Source organism: Schistocerca gregaria, chromosome 2 (assembly GCF_023897955.1).
Source record: "Schistocerca gregaria isolate iqSchGreg1 chromosome 2, iqSchGreg1.2, whole genome shotgun sequence".
In the NCBI taxonomy this organism is placed as follows: domain Eukaryota; kingdom Metazoa; phylum Arthropoda; class Insecta; order Orthoptera; family Acrididae; genus Schistocerca; species Schistocerca gregaria.
The window spans coordinates 460,955,922-460,973,768 of record NC_064921.1 but is presented as its reverse complement, the minus strand read 5'-3'; the positions used below and the strand labels follow the sequence as shown (position 1 = coordinate 460,973,768).

At 42.0% G+C, this 17,847-nt stretch overlaps 1 protein-coding gene across 11 annotated transcripts in view; it reads left to right on the top strand.

The window, feature by feature from the left end:
• The window catches only part of LOC126325899 (protein muscleblind-like), a 576,348-nt gene that overhangs the window by 218,943 nt on the left and 339,558 nt on the right, over positions 1-17,847 (top strand). For 9 of the 11 annotated variants that reach the window (XM_049995462.1, XM_049995407.1, XM_049995415.1 and 6 more), the window contains one exon: positions 8,002-9,256. The exons of 1 other annotated variant lie outside the window; for it this stretch is intronic. In XM_049995462.1, the coding sequence (XP_049851419.1) occupies positions 9,071-9,256 (186 nt within the window). In that variant the 5' untranslated portion in view covers positions 8,002-9,070. Of the gene's footprint in view, positions 1-7,113; positions 7,282-8,001; positions 9,257-17,847 lie in introns of those variants that run through there. One more of the 11 variants, XM_049995399.1, reaches the window with a different exon arrangement.

The window sequence follows — 17,847 nt, the reverse complement described above, 5'->3', positions numbered from 1 at the left end:
ATATAGGTGTCACATGTACTCCACTCTCGAAGGAGGCAGCTTACACAACCTTATTTCGACCGTTAGTTAAGTCTTGCGCGTCGGTCACGGTCACTTACCAGATGCGATTGACATAAAGATCCAAAGAAGAGCATCGTGTTTCGAGTGGCGGACGTTACGAAAGAGGCGTTGTGTATTATCGCGAAAACACCATTAAGGTAAAACGATGGAGATTCAAACTCACGCGGCAATCGTTTTTCTGCGAACCAATCTCTACTCGAACATGAAAGGGAAGAAGTAATGTTACTCAAGTTCCCTTCGCCATAAGGTATCTTGCGGAGCAAACAGGTACCTGTAGGTACAGATGTAGGTATAGGCATATCCGTCCTGTAATATAGCAGCCACTAAATGAAATGCGCTCGGAGAATGGACAAGATTTGAATCTTTGGCCTAATAATTATTTGCCTCTAGGCGTAACTATTTGTTAATATATTTCGGAAAGTGTACATGTGAAACAGCAATTCCAGTTCCTTACTACTTCATCACTTCATAACACATTACAGAAAATGTACATGAGAAGCCGAACTTCTAGATACACAGTACCACTCGACCTTCGACTGTGCGCTATGTGTTTAATTCAGAAGGGTGAATCGTTATCCTGTCTTCCGAAAAGAGGCCGTTAGCGACTCTGCGCTCCCCAGCGGTTTGTGCGCAGCACTTGGGAGCGTCGGGCCGAGTCTGGATGCTCACCCCTCCTTGGTAGTACGTTGTAATCACGGCACGCATAATTCTTGATTTACGTACGGGGGCCGTGATAGCGTTTTCCTCAGCAAAGCCTGATTACTCGGTGCCATTAATTCTAATTACTCCGCCCTGCCTGTTAGAAGCGCCGGCGCGTGGAAGATATTTTTACTCGTACAAGCACAGGGCCGGTACCGGGCGCACTGACAACCGTGTCTTCTTGGCGGCCGGGCGGCTGCGAAGCGCCGACCACCGCTGAATATTAATATCCACCGTAATTTGGGTCTTAACGTGTTTTCAGCGCCGTAGTTGCGTCGTGAACGCCACTTCGGCAACTTTATCCTAATCTTGGAACCAAAATGACAAGGATCTGCGTCCCAAGCCTGTGACGCGCTCCGGCTGGAGGCATAATGTCAGTTTTATCCCTAACGAATTTTATGAGAATAATCAAATAGCGTCCAGTGACAACATGGGCCATCAAGTTCTCTGCGATGACATCCTTTCATACGATGACCTCGTCAGAGATTTCTAAGACCCGCATCATCGTTGTAATAAGGACAGTTGAAATCATCACCAGCATCTGATAAAATGCCGTTCTTCTTCTTCAGTCTGTAGATCAAGAGTCCTGGACATAGGCTTTTTCCAGTTACTGGATGGTCTGGGTCCAGTTTTTATGTCGTTACACCCAGTCTCTCCATTTCTCCAGAGGACGTCCAACACTTCTCTTTGATTCCATTTCACGCCACTGCATCAGTACTTTGGTCCATTTGAAGTTACCCCTGACGCATGTCCTGCCTACCGCCTCTTCAGCCTCGCTATCAGCTCGGCAACGTTATAGACTCCCATTCTTCTCCTTATCTCTTCGTTCTTGATCCAGTCTCCCAGACGAATTACAAACATTGATCTCTTATTGCCCTTTGGCAACCCGGAGTCGATTTGCGTTGCTTGTTGTTTCGAGCCTTTATGCTGTTACTGTTAGGATGAATGTATCACAATACTTATAGGGATATATGCTTTATGGGGATAGCTGGTTTACGAAGTATTTAATGAAGTTTTTCGTATGTCATTCAGATGAGGCCAATTCGTCGAGTGACCTCTGTTGTCTGGTTATCTTATCAAGTTGGATTTTATGTCCCTGGTAAGTGTATTCATTTAATCTTCCAGAGCATGGTTTTCGATGGAGACTGTGACGTTGACGCGGCACATGATTCTCGTCTTTTGATGGCTGATTATGAGGCGTGTAACTTGGGAAGCATTTTTGAGTTTTCAAGTTCATTCTTGATAGTTTTTTTGTGTACAAAGGATGATATCATCCGGAAAGCGAAGTTGATCTATGTTGATGTCTTTCTGTCGCCAGGGTAGACACTTGAACATATCCTCCAGAGCCAAGGTGAATAACTTAAGTGAGATTGCGTCTCCTTGTCTGATGTCTCTTCCACAGCACCATTTTTCTAACACAGGCTTCTTCATTTTCACATGTAGATTGACGTTATTATATTGACGTTAAGAGTGAGACACAGCACATATTCAAACTTATTCCAGAACGGATACCCCACATTTTATTTGACATCTATTTCAGTCGAATTCTAGTATAGTTCAAGGTAAATGAAGTGTGATATTATTTTAGACTTAACTACGTATGCATTTTGCGTTACAACATTAGGCGGAATTATTATCTTCCGTTGGGCGACACCATTAAAAACCAACTTTAGTGTCCTGCGTGCCTAAAGGTAGTATATAGTGAACATTTAAATTCAACGGAAAATGAGTTGCAGGTAGAGAGTCCTCCTACAGAGAGAGAGAGAGAGAGAGAGAGAGAGAGAGAGAGAGAGAGAGAGAGAGAGAGAAGAGAAAGACCATGAAAATACGGAACAGAAACGGGTAATTATAGAGCTACCGGATCATAAGGTAATATCAGTAAAATTCGGTAATGAAGTGTAGTAAGATTTATCAGTGTTTGGTGCGAAGTTTTGCACCTAGCTCTTAGTACAAACACAATCAGTGCAACACACAAGAACAACAGAAAAGTCCTATACTTTCTAACACGCAGTTTGCTATAAATCCGTCACGACGACGAGTTGTGAGGAGGCGGTCAAGTCCGATGAAACAACCAAACAAATGTATTTGCTGCCAGCAGCCAGACTAGGTTATTGTTTATTCGCAGAGTTCCTAGTAAAAGTGAAGCGTAATCAAAGAGGATTCACAGGAGAGTTTAGAAAGTTTCAGACAGTAGCTGAGTGGTTCCACAAAGGTTCTTTAAGGCAGAGCAAGAACGCCACACATGTACTCGACAAGTTACATAGGAAGAGGTTAAAATAGATGGTTCAAGTATGACAGAAAGAATTTCTTTTGAAATTCCAGGCACCAGCCTTCCAAGAGAAACGGAGGATTGGGTTACATCCTTCAACAAACGTGTCACCAACTCCATCGATGGCAAAACTAAACGAATTCTTGACTCCATCAGAGGTATAGCGTTCGCTAATGCAGAAGAGGAGGTCGAACTCATGATGGTGGTAAATAATGCTCTCCGTGTCAGTGGAACACATAACTCCTTACAATAAAATATCTTACGTAAACGTTAACCGTCTTCAAAATAAATATTATTTAATCATAGCTGCAGGTGCCATTGGCTACCAACTGAAACTTTTTGCTGAAAAATATCATGTTCATAAATATTGCATTTATGAACATGAACATTTTATTCCGTAGTACATTAAACTGACCAGCAGTTACTAGTACTTCGTAATTCTAAGCCTCTCGCGCAGTCAATAGCCCCTTATGCTCTCCTGGAAGGGAGCTAAAACAAAGGTATAAGAGATGTATAAAAAAATTGGAAGGATGTGTTTTTTTGACGGCATAAACTAACGTAAACTTCATAATATTCTTCCAACGTCTTGGGTGGTTTTAAAACATAATTTTCTTTGTGAAATTAGAGTAGCCGAAGTTATTTTTACCAGTAATGCCACTAATGGTAATTCATGTTACTTTAGAAAATTATCTCATAACCTTTTTTCCCTAAAAGTTTAAGGAATATTCGTTTTGGTACTTGCATGCACTTTGGGTTTGATTAACCATAACACCATACAGCTTGCTTGAACGCCATCACCACAGTGGTCGTAGTGCACTCGTGCACATAAATTCCACATTTATATGTTCTTAATCAACCAGTAAATTTATGGTAGTCCGACACTGACCACAAAAATTTCCTTTTCTTTTCCGTGCTATTTCTGTTCCTCACATAACCATAGTTCGCCTGGTATAAGTGAGAAGCACAAACTGGAATTTGTCATGAGTTACCCCGGAGAAGTGAGACTTCATTCTGTTCCACGAACAGAATAAAATCGTAGTGTAGCAAAGATTGAAATTAATACCCAGAAATAAGGGACGACAGTGTCCTTAGAGTTCAAGCACTAGCTCTGCTGGGAAAGGGGAAAATCTACCATTTATTGATCTGAAGGTATTTAGTAAAATAGCGGAAATTTTGAGAGTGAATACCCTAATGGGAATCCGTGGCGAACTCGTACAGAATGCGGTAATAGTTTGCCAACCACAGCACCATCTCAAATCGATGATGGGAAGAGAGGTCCTGCAGCAATGCGCTATTACTGTTGCCCGTCAATGTCGTCAGGTACACGGAAACAAGTTTCAATGCATCGTATCCAGATACCATCCTGAGAATGCTGTCAATCACAGATTTTCATTTGTAAGTAACGAGTGAGCTATACGTACCGTCGTCTAGATAGTAACACGATTTCATGTTATCGAACCCATTACCAGCCACTTACCATTTCGGAAGGACAGCCTTTCAGTGGCAGACTGAGCGAAAGTAATTCCAAAAACAAGATGCCATTATTCATTAAAATTACGCTTGGCGTATTGTTCAGCTTGCAAAAGTCCCCAATGTTTCCATTGCTATTGTGGGTAGATTGCGCATAGTTTAGTTCGAATATGCTATTGCCGATAAACCACTGGAGACAGTAACAACCGCAAAATACCTAGGACCAATCGTCCGAAGCTACGTAAGGTGGAATGACCACATGAAACTAACTGTAGGAAAAACAAGTACGGTGGTGAAGTTCTTTGGAAGCATGTTAAGGAAATGAAATTCATCCATAAAATAGGTGGCTCGCAAAACATCGTAAGATTTTTTAAATATTGCTTGTAAATCTGGACTGCTTATTAGGTAGCCTAAACAGCACAGCTAGAGAGGAAGTGCGGTGCGTTTCGTCGGGGGATCGTTCAGTCGGCGAGAAAGAGTTGCGGGTATATTCAACAAAGTTCAGTAGCAGACGCTGCAGGAGAGGCTTTGTGTATCACGGATAGGTTTACTGTTTAAATTTCGAGCGCTTACGTTGCAGTAAAAGTCGGTAACATATTATTTCTTCCCACTTACAATGGTCGGAATTGTACATGGATGGTAAAAGGTATCACGTTAGTTCTTTCACAGCCCACAAGACGGAACCTTTGTCATTCATGCAACATCCACAAAGCAATAGTTCGCTTTGAATTCTTGACTGAGATTAGCCTGTGTTTATCGTCAATTTAAATGCACAGAAGGTGTTTAAAATTTATCAACGCAGCAGGCATTGCAGCCACTGGAAAAAGGAGAGAGGTGTGGAGGTCCCTGGTTGGCCCTCACAGTCGCTAATATTATTGAAAATGTATGGTTTTATATCAAAAAGAAGTTGCAAGAAACAAATATCTTCATTTTGAAACACCCGCTAACGAAGTAGGTTTCTTCTTCGAGAATAGTTCAAAAATGGTTCAAATGGTTCTGAGCCCTATGGGACTTAACTTCTGAGGTCATCAGCCCCTCCTCGAGAATATGTGGAAAACTTGGCTTCAAGCACGCCTCAGGAACGCCTCAAGCAATTACCGACGCTGCGGCTGACTGGACGTTTTATTAACTGTAATTATATTTTTATTTTGTCCATAAATGATGTACGTTTTCTAGTATTTTACCCGATCACGATCTTACTTAATAGACTTATGCCTCGCAAAGAGATCACGACGAGTGAATCAGGGAAATTACAGCTCATACGGAGATTTATCAACAGACCCAAGTTGGAAGAACTGTTTAGTTTAGGAATGTTTCAGAGCTGACACAAAAAGTTTGGTGTCACCGTTATTATTGATAATAATATACTGTGGTAACTAGCGGAGTAAGTGAAGGGCAGAGACAAAGGAGTATTACAGAGTGGAACACTGAAACTATGGACAAATTCAAATATTTAGGAAGTGAGATATCAAATGGTTCAAATGGCTCTCAGCACTATGGGACTTAACATCTGAGGTCATCAGTCCCCTAGAATTTAGAACTACTTAAACCTAACTAACCTAAGGACATCACACACATCCATGCCCGAGGTAGGATTCGAACCTGCGACCGTAGCGGTCGCGGGGTTCCAGACTGAAGCGCCTAGAACCGCTCGGCCACTCCGGCCGGCTGGAAGTGAGATAAGGCAGAATGCAAGGATGGTGATAGAAATTAACAAAATGATGCAAAAGAGCAATGCGGTTTACAGGTGTACGAGGGGCTTAGGAAGGGATGTGCCAATGAAACACAAGGAAATGCAATACAACACGTTCTTTACACCCACATTGACATATGCATCGAAACCTGGACAATGACAAGGGGGATGAAAATATGAGAAGCACGTTAGGGGAAGCGAGGAGAGACAGAGTGAGAAATAGTGATGTTGTGAAGGTAACTGGTGTAGAAAAGTTGAATGAGAGAATTTAGAGGAACAGATTAAAATGGTCTGGACATGTAAAGGCAATGGAAAATGGAAGACTGCTAAACCGAATGACGGAGGCCAAATTTGAGGGCAAGAGGGAGACCCAGAGCAAGGTGAATTGACTCGATCAAGCCCAGTTGATGAAGAAAGAGTTTGGACTGGAACAAGAAAGTTGGAGACTCGGAGGGAATTGGAAGAGTACCATAAATGTCGTTATTCCCACGCACCATTAGCGAATGAATCAGGGAAGGGGACACATGGTAGTTGTACCGAAAGTACCCGTCTTCACAAACCAAAAGATTGTCAGTGGATGTTTATGCAGAATCATGCACCGGTTGCATTTCGGAAAATTGCGTTTACATACAGACGAATGGGATTCGAACACGCATTTGTGACGAGTTTCTTCCGCGAGGGTCAGAAATGATTCGGCACCCCTCTCATTTCAGGGCAGAAATGTTTCGATGCCGACAAAGGGATAGAGGCGCAGAAACCAGTTCCCGCGAAATAGTGTGAAGCAGTGTAGCGTACGGCGCCTGCAACAGCCAGCCGCAGCCACGGGTGGCGGGTTTGGCGCAGCGCCGCGTCTTTCCGCCAGGCGTCTCTGGCGTCAAGGCGCCGCGCGCGAGCGGCCGCGGGGTGGGGGAGCAGTCCAAGCCGAGCCTCCAGACCGCAAAGAGTGCGCCGCCCGTCCCCGCGTCCTCTGCGCAACCCATATACCATGACTCCAGCCGGCGCCTCGCCGCCGCCTCTCGCGCTCACGGCCGCGCCTAGTGCATCGCCCCGCGGCGGCGCCTAACCACCGGGACTCCGCCTGCGCCTTCAGGTAAATCGCTCCGGCTCTCGCCCCTGGACACGGTGGCGAGCTTCGGCCTTCTCGGCGAACGTCTGTGTGCTGTACTGCCAGATTCGTAACCAGGAAGCGCCCGCGGGATGACCGTCGCACTTTCGAGCTTCTCGCTTTTATTTCAGTAACACAACGTTCTTAAATGTGTTGCCAGTGAGTGATTACGCTCCGACAGGCACTGACTTTACTTGCCACCGCGTTCACGCCAAGATCAAACGCCAGTCGCGCACCAAGTACGAGCCAGATGTGGACGACACGTATATTAACCTTCTCCCGATTTACCATTTCAGAAATGTCCGTTATGATCTTTTCCTCTCTCTCTCTCTCTCCACATTGCACAGTGTCATGTACTTAGTAACTTTTCCTAGAGCTTTTTGCCTATGTGCAGTATGCTGTCCTTGACTGATTTCCATAAGTTGTGGCTGTCTTGGGTATTTTAAACAGTTAGCTGCCTTACTAGTTTAGTAACCTTATAGGATAAAATAGATTACTAAACCTTTTAATTGCTCTGTGTATGTGCGTATGTGTGTGTTTCTGTTCCTTGCATTTACATCTTAGCTGGAGTATGGAAGCGACAGCTCGGAGGGCGGAGTATGTTGTGTGTGTCTGCTTGTGGCTGTTTTTCTTTTATAATGTAGAGCTCGGTTGGTCTAATATGCCAGTTAAAACATAGGTGTTTTTTCTTCCGTTTTTTTGCAGACCTCTAACCCTTGAAGAGTGCTACACCGTCAGCCAGCCAGCTTGCTTTGCTACATCCACCCGGCCCAGACATTCTCAGCCAAACATGCGCTAGCTTCAGATTTTTACCCCCCTGTTCTGCCCTACCCCCTACTTCAAGAAGGTGCGTGCGTGCGTTGCTTTTAGACAACTAGCTTGTGGGCTGCTTTCTGCTTACCTCAACTCTTTTTCTGTGTGGCTGAAACAACTACAAAAAAGCATCAACAGTACCTACTCAAGAAATAACTTCCCAGTAACACACTTCAAAGCTCAGCTTAGGAAAGGAAAGAAAAAAGAGAATACGGAAACCTCAAGTCGCTACGTAGAACTGCATCTGAAGCTTTCGGGACTGAAAGAAACATCTTTTCCTGCGCACCCAGCTGAAAGAAAAGAAAAAAATCGCATTTGTACAAAGAAATCGATATAAAACAAAGCAACGGCGTGTAAAATTGAACTTTATATATATATATATACGGACACATAGAGGAATCTATTCTAGTATCTAACTCCTTCCAGGAAGGAGGCGATTGAAGTAGTGTCGTTCGAATTTGTTAAAAGAACTGTCGAAGACGATCGTGCTGGAACATTTCGGGGATACCCTGTGTGACAGTTGGTAGTCCTCAAGAAAACGGTGATAATTTATGGTCCAGTGATAATAATATATAATTATTAATCTTAACATTTTTTCTCGTTACTAGTCTTCGTTTGCCATATATATATATTAACAAATATATATATATATTATAAAAAGAATCACGTTCCAAGTAAATATATTAAGAAATATATAAAATATATTATATATATATATATCGAAAGTATAGACATTTTTTGTGATTGATATAATCGACAGAGAAGAGACTTTAAGTGTATAAATTTTGTAAAGAAGCGAGTGAAATTTTTGTAACCCGGATCCGTGCGTGTCGTGTAGATTTCACAAAAAGAGCGAGCCATTGCCGCGAAGGTGGCAGCCCTAGTGCAAGCAGATCCCACACGGCTCGCCGGCGGGCTAGCGAGCCCTCCCCTCCCCCCTCAGATCCCCGCCAGCAACAACATGGCCATGGTCAACATGAACAACCTGCTCAACGGCAAGGACTCGCGCTGGCTGCAGCTCGAGGTGTGCCGCGAGTTCCAGCGCAACAAGTGCACGCGCCCCGACACCGAGTGCAAGTTCGCGCACCCTCCGGCCAACGTCGAGGTGCAGAATGGACGCGTCACCGCCTGCTACGACAGCATCAAGGTAACCAGCCAGCTGCCCAGCTGCGCGCCGCTCTCTCTCTCTCTCTCTCTCTCTCTCTCTCTCTCTCTCTCTCTTTCTCTCTCTCTATCCCTACCCCTACCCCCTCCCTCCCTCTCTTCCTCCGCCTAGCCCATCTCGCCAAAGCCGTACAGCTCGAAATACACGATACCGCCTACGAGCGAATCAGCTACTACCATCTCGTTACTATGCAGTTTACCTCACGTGTAAAACTGGCCAATAAGCACGCTGACTCTTCTGCGCATGCGCCAAAATTGTCCACTTGCACGCTCGGAATAGTACGCAGTAACGAGATCTGGTCGCTCGTTCGCTTCGTCCAGCGCGTGTTTCGAGCTTTAGATCTGCGACTACTTTCACCTAAGAACTGTAACGTTCGTTAGAGACTACAGTATGTTCCATTTATCAGTGAAAAGTGACGGCTTACACGACGCTACTGTTTTGACGAGCCATAGTAAAACACGTTTCTTCAAAGGGTCTGGCGTTTCACATTTCTCAGCACTTGTATTTCAGTGTCACATCAGGCAAGGATGTCTAAGGCCATTTGCTTTGTCATTCTTTGTTTCACGCTCAAGATTCTGTTACTCCGACCTGAAATGGATGTCACGTATCTAAAGAGATATTACACTATTGACCGTATACGTGTTTTGTGAGCAATCTCTTTTGTAGGCGGTCACAATATACCGGGTGGTCAAAAAGTCAGTACAAATTTGAAAACTGAATAAATCACGGAATAATGTAGATACAGAAGTACAAATTGACACACATGCTTGGAATGACATGGGGTTTTATTAGAAACAAAAAAATACAAACGTTCAAAAAATGTCCGACAGATGGCGCTTCATCTGATCAGAATGGCAATAAGTAGCATAACAAAGTAAGACAAAGCAAAGATGATGTTCTTTACAGGAAATGCTCAATATGTCCGCCATCATTCCTCAACAATAACTGTAGTCGAGGAATAATGTTGTGAACAGCACTGTAAAGCATGTCCAGAGTTATGGTGAGGCATTGGCGTCGGATGTTGTCTTTCAGCATACATAGAGATGTCGGTCGATCACAATACACTTGCGACTTCAGGCAACCCCAAAGCCAATAATCGCACGGACTGAGGTCTGGGGACCTGGGAGACCAAGCATGACGAAAGTAGCGGCTGAGCACACGATCATCACCAAACGACGAGCGCAAGAGATCTTTCACGCGTCTAGCAATACTTTTTTTTTCTAATAAAACCCCTGTCATTCCAAGCATGTGTGTCAATTTTTACCTCTCTATCTACATTATTCCGTGGCTTATTAAGTTTTCAAATTGATACTGACTTTTTGATCACCCGGTATTTTAATAAATGAAAGCACCCTACTTACTCCACCCACAACTGAACTTACGTGCTCGTTCCACTTATATATTTGCATATCATGACCGACTGTAGTGTTTATTTATTTAATAGTATGGTGATTTTATACAAAATAGAATTGATATAAGGCAAATGATTTTATACAATATACATATGATATAAGACCTTAAAGTCTGTCGTTTTCTACCAGTCAATTAAGCTGGGTGTGAGAGTGAACAAGTCATGGGGAATTCCAGGGTATGAATGAAATGGACAGCGTTGGACTAAATGTTCAATTGTCTGCTCTTTTTGATTACATTCACACTGTTACTATGCAACTGTAGTGTTGACTCATTAACTTTGTGGTCAGAGGCTGCTAGATTTCGTGAAGCTCACAACTTCTTTTCCCTACATTAGGAACTTGTTGACAATGTACGTAATGGCAGATATTTATCGTAATCTTACTGGGTATTCGCACTATTTTTAGTAAGTAATTTTTGAGAACGTTTCTCGTTAAGAAAGCGGTCTGTCAAAAAGTACTTTAAAAATCGATACGTACAGTCTCGACACGTAGTCCATTTTTTAAGGAAGTGTTTTTCTTCATCATTATGACTGAACCATCTGTAAAAAGTCTGAAGATTGCAAGGCATGTTACGCATCTAATACAAGAACAAGATGATATGGTTCCCCTCCAAACCAAACTGAACAGTATATGACTGAAGACTGTAAGTGTTTTATAAGCAATTTCTTTCGTAGACAAACTGCGGTTTCTTAGAGTCCCAACAATGAGTCAAGTCTGTTTCTTGGTTAACCTCGAACTGAGTATGTCAGCGTACCACTTGGTATTCTAACACACTTTTCTCTCGAGCTCTTGTAGGATACTACTGGAGATTGCACCTCACTAACGGTTCCGTTGAATGCTACTATACGTTCCCTGAAATACTAAACTTCAGTTTCTCTACATTAAGAGTCAGCAATAAGTCTTTGAACCAGACAGAAATTTTGCTGTGATCTTAATGGATCTTTTCCGTTAGTTGAAGCAAAGAATTCTTTTCTTCACTTCCTTGTTGGCAGAAACGTCAAACACACTTGTAAAGGGTTCAAGGATAATACTTTCTATCTGTCGTTCAACGCACTCGTTCCTTTGAGTGGATAAATTGCCTTGCTGGAAGCCGTTTGGCGTTGAGCACTGCCGGTAAAGCCAAAACCCCACTCCAATAATTTTTTAAAAAATTTCAGGAATGATTCTCTTTCCTTTTGCAAAAAAGTTTCACTTGCTCCCACGTCGTAAGCTGGATCGATGTTTTTCAGAAACTTCCATTAATATATTACTCATCCTTCTCAACCCACATTCTTGTGATTTCTAAATTCATTCGCCTTTTACATGTACCCGTTTGTAGTTAATAATCGTCTTAATTGAGAGTTCGAACAACCATACTAGAAAATTTTGAAATCAGTTGCAATTCGTTCGTATCAAGCGAGATCACACTGAGTTACGAAGGGCAGCAGTGATGGACGGTAGACTGCTTGATGCCAAGACGCTACGCATTTGCACAAAATGCCTTGAACTGTTAGCGCTCACACGCAAGTTCGTTTTAATAGCTGATTCAGGATAACGAATCGAATCGAACAGTACATCAGTCTTTATCAGAGCACATTTTTTCCACTTTCTCATCACTGTCAAAACTAAGGACAGGAAGACATTTCCTAAAACGAAATCAGCGAGTTATTTATAACGGTAACAACTGCAACTGAGGGAACTACTCCGGTAGCTGGTTGTTTCGTTAGAAGCTGTTGTGGCATGCAGCATCTCCACTGTCACAGGACGTCAGAATTGTGCCTGCCTCATCTTTTTCTTCTCATTCCCCCTCTTCTCCATCGTCTTCTCAATGACTTTTGTCATGACTTCTGCGAACTTGCGTAAGCATTTTTCACTGCTGCTGTGTCAGGGTATAAAAAACATTGTAACGCAGTGTCACGCCACAACTGGACTCGCATTCTGGCGGACGACGATTCAAATACGCGTCTGGCCATCCTGATTTAGTTTTTCCGTGATTTCCCTAAATCTCTTCTGGAAAATGCCGGGATGGATCTTTTGTGCTAGGGCATGGCCGGCTTCCTTCCCAGTCATTCCCCAATCCTGTGGGATAGATGACCTCGCTGTTTGGTCCCCACCCCCGAATCAACCAACAACGCCACTTTGGTAGTCATGTCTTGGGTCGTCTGTATGGCTTCTCGTTTCTTCTGGAATAAATGTAAAATGTTTCTGTAGTTAATTAGAACATGCGTCATGGGTCGATGTCAATAAACTAAAACATGCGTCATGGGTCGATGTCAATAAACTAAATGACTATTACTGTGAGACTAAAACAATAGATTTGAAATTCCTGATGAGCGGTTTGAGCCACAACCCTACTACGGTCATTCGGTTGTACTTCCTGCAGCTATTCATTAGAAGAGAGCTTGTCTCAAGTTGTATTTCTTCAGTTGTGTGCCTCGAATATATATGAGAAAAACAGAATCAAGTCACTGCATTGATATTGCAAATTGTCGAAAGTGTTGTGTACTGAAGATATGTTCGAGTAGTAACCCCCTTAACCGTTATTATTATCCTTTCATTTATCTAGTAGTTTGTTAAATGGGCTACTGCCATTTTTTTATAGTTTCTGATTTCTTGAAGTCAAAGATGTTCATCCGAGATAGAAAACCATATATCTGGTTCCGAAGACTTGGAATTTATATGGTCACTCAAGCAAATCGTTGACGCAATGGAAAGCAATTTGCCTTCCTAACCAGTGAATACAATAAAATGATCCACAACCCTTCAGATGGATCCAAACTTGGTAATCGTTCCCATCGAAATTTTTATACACATATCTTTAATTATTGGTAAGATTCAAGTGATTTGTAGAACTAGCATAGACCCGTTAAGTTAGTAGATGGCGCTTTAGTGTGCCACATTACTACGAAAATCAGGTTCCCGGGTTCGATTCCCGACGGGGTCAGGGATTTTCTCTGCCTCGTGATGACTGGGTGTTGTGTGATGTCCTTAGGTTGGTTAGGTTTAAGTAGTTCTAAGTTCTAGGGGACTGATGACCATAGATGTTAAGTCCCATAGTGTTCAGAGCCATTTGAACTACGAAAATATGAGCTTCTTTATGTCTGTTCTTAACGAAAATGAAAGATAATTTCTTGCTCTGATCTGTCTGTCCGTTTCTTATGTGTCCGTGAGGTGTTACAGAGTTCTATTCGTGTTACTATACTTCTTATGTCTTATTATACCCAGTACGTAAATGCCATTAGGACTATCAGCAGATGCACCTTAGCAAACTCAAAACCTGTGAATTCGACGCTATTATCGGGCTTTTTCGGTCACTTTCACATTTCATACCCTTCCTATCCTCAATTCCGCCACCTAGGGCTGTCATGTGTGTCCTACGCCGAACAGTATTTGTTTTTCAATGTAGTAAATCCGATGTATAGCAGAATCGGTTGAAAACGTACCAGACGTTCTTGAATTACGTTTCTGTAAGGTATTAACCCCTTCCCATCGCGACGCAGACCCATTTTCCTAACGGTGGTAAAGGTGTGTTAACCCTCAAAAGTTAAAAAAAAAATATTTTTAGGTAGATAGTCCCCAAATTTAGTTGAAATTGTTCAACGCGTTTTTCAGTCACGCTTATTTTTACATTTCCCCCTTCTCGCCTCTCCCCACCACCAGCATATTTCGGTTTTTATAATACAATCATACCTTTACTTTTACATATACAGATTGCACCGTGACAATCTTCGTCGTGGTTTGGCCAGCTTCGAACATTTTCATCCAACTTCACAATCCCCCTTCCCCTTTCCCTTTCTGCGCAAACACACACACACACACACACACACACACACACACATACATACATACGAGCGCACACGCACTCGAGGGAGAAAGACAATTAACGAACTACATACTTGTTATCTGCGCAGGAAGATAACAAAGTCTTTTATGCGCCAGCGTAGCTGGCATGCGTACTTGCGCAAGAGCAAAGTAGCCTATTTGAGCGAGAAGGCACGAAGCTATTACTTGCTAAGCGGGAGTGCACTGGAGAAAGTGACCGCTGCTCAGCGCTTTCCGGCTGGCCGTGGCAGCCATTTCTGCAGCCGTGTGCGTCCTGTTACACTGCTGCCAACTGCCCAGAGACAAAATTCGTGATCGCAGCGACGCCTGTGTTATGCTAATAAAACTTTCTGCCAGAAGGCAAAATTAAGTCATTGCACAAGCCCAGCACTTCACCTGATATGTGAGATGCGATGTTATAGAACTTAAGTTCCTCTGCACACGTTAATAATAAATAAACGTTAGTTTTTGGTGCAGTATTAATTGATGTATTTATCTTTGCATCCAGTCATTTCTTTTTACCAGCAACATAGTCTTCAAAATTTATCTTGCCCCTTTTAGTCTTGCAACCATCCGTCCTTTCTCTTGCAGCGTTATCTGTCGTTTCCCGATGCTCGTTCCATATGTATAGTAAAAGTTAAAGACGAATGACAACTGTGTTAGATAAAATGTTTCAATTTTTAGCATTGCCCATCTCGTAATTTCTAATTATTGAACTTCAGATACTCTTTTCTCTGTAAAGGATCATTTAAGTAATGCCAATGACCCTGAGTTTGTTATTCATTACTTACAGGACTATCATACTCGCTCTCTCCCTGGACAAGTGAAAAAGTCTTGTTAATTTTTTTTTTTTTAGTCACCTAGTGACTTTGTAGAAGAGCTTCCACATTCTCAGAAATCCCTGTCTGAGAAAGCATCAATAGAACAGAGACAGATTGCATCTGCAGCTACGTAACTACTCTGCAATTCCCATGCAAGTGCCTGGCAGAGGGTTCATCGAACGACTTTCGCTCTATTTCTCCACTGTTCCACTCTCCAACAGGGCGCGGGAAAAGGAACATTTAAGTCGTACCGTGCGAGCTCAAATATCTCTTAATTTATTACAAGTACACTGATTCGTTTCCCCCTAAGTAGCGGGTGTCATCAAAACATTTTCGTATTTGGAAGAGAAAGTTAGTGACTAGGTTTTCTTGAAAAGATCTCGCCACAACGAAAAACGCCTTTGTTTAAATGATTGCCGCGCCAACTCGCTTATCATACCCGTGACACTCTCTTCCCTATTTCGCGATAATGCGAAACGAGTTGCTCTTCTTCGAACTTTTTCGATGTTCTCTGTCAATCCACTACGGTAAGAATACCATACTGCACAGCAGTACTCTAGCAGAGGAAGGGAAAGCGTAATGTTGGCAGTCTCTTTAATAGAAATATTGCATTTTCTTAGTGTTCTGCCAGTAAACAGCAGTCTTTGATGTACCTTTCCCACAACGTTATCTATGTCATCGTTCAAGTTTAAATTTTTCGTAATTGTAACTCCAAGGTATTTAGCTGAATCGACAGCCCTTGAAATTGTGTGCAATTCATCGTGTAACAAATTTAAAGGGTTTCTTTAGTACTCATATGGATGACCTCACACGTTTCGTTACTCAACGTCAATTGTTACTTTTCGTACCATACGTATATCTTGTCTAAAACATTTCGTAATTGGTTTTGATCTTCTGATGACTTTACAAGACGGTAAATAACAGCAACATTTGCAGTCAACCTAAGATGGCTGCTCGGATTGTCTCCTAAATCGTTTATCCATATTAAGAACAACAGAGGGACCATAGTACTCCCTCGGAGAAAATTACAGCCATTTTCTTGTTTTCTGGGAGCCGCGTTGGGTGTCACTTGCTGATATTTTGAATCCGTGTTCAATATAATCCTACATGACCTTTCCGTTATCGTTCTGAGAATTAGACAATGTCATTGAAAGAAACGCTGTGCTCTCAGATAGTTTTATATACTGCAGTAGCATTTAGGATAGGAAAATTTATTCTTCACCATCCAACAAGGGAAGAATTATGAATTGAAAGGTGAGAGGGTATGCCTAGAATAACATTGTATTTCTCTGTTCACATGGTTCCGTTGCTGTTAGAATCATTCGGCAAACAATATATGAAAGGGCGTTAACGTGATGACGTAAAACTTCATTATAACACACGAGCAATAAAAGGTTCTATTTCCATTATGAGACATTTTAATCTCTGTAATTAACGGTTGTTTTGTCTTCCATTTCTCGGACATCAAGAACAAATGATGACTTCTTGTTCTAGTCGGAGTGGAGCAGATTACTTACTATGTAATGAGGATTCGCTGATTTACGCTCAAGCAGTTGTAACTGGATCCGCGTATCGAAGTCTGTGTTGTAGACACAACCTCACGCCTTTTCAGAGGAACCAGTAGTTTACATACTAACGCATTCTAAATTATTTTTAGGTTGTGAGATAATTTTCATGTGCACTGACAAGCACACTGTCGACATTCTGGCTACAGGTTCGCAGAAATGAGTCGCACCTACATAAATAATGCAGGTTGTGGCAGGTATTGCTAAGCGAGAGTGCACTGGAGATATGTCATTCAAACTGGACGTCCCTAGTGTTATGTCATTTAAAAATAAAAACAACTCAGAATCTTCTCGATTTAGTTCATAGTCCTGTTCTCACAATTTGTATTAGTCTTACTATCCACCTTAAAAGAGAGAAGGATAAAATTTAAACTGTAAAATGACGCGATATTGTTGTTGGTCGAGTATATTTTATTTATTACAAAGACATTTGACTAAAGCAGACTTTTATAAGACTACACATAATAGTTATGAATAAGAATTTCTTTTTTTTTTTGAAAGCATATGAAAACGTTCATATGATTTACATTACCCGTATCTATTGAACTGTCATTCAAAGCCAGAAATATTTTTTATAAAATATTATCTTTTGCCTTACGTAAATAACTTTTGTAACATACTAAATATATTTTCTGAGTCGTTTTCTGACTACGATCGATTCTGTAAATCAGATGTCATTTCATATGCGGTCTGAATTCAACATTTAAGCTCAGCGCGTTTGGCTGTAGAAGATAAACAAACATTCCGTATTTGCTGCAATTTCAAAGCGAAGTGACATTGTACTTCAGGTGTGGATCCGCATTCGAGTGAATCGGTTTTCAAATTCCCATTTGGCCATACAGGTGTTTGGTTTTCTTGATATCTGTAAATGGAATAACAAACACTGGGATGGTTCCTTTGGAAAATACGCCACCTCTTTCCTCCGCATCAATGTCTCTACCTGACTTGTTTTTTTAAAAATCGAGATGGGACCA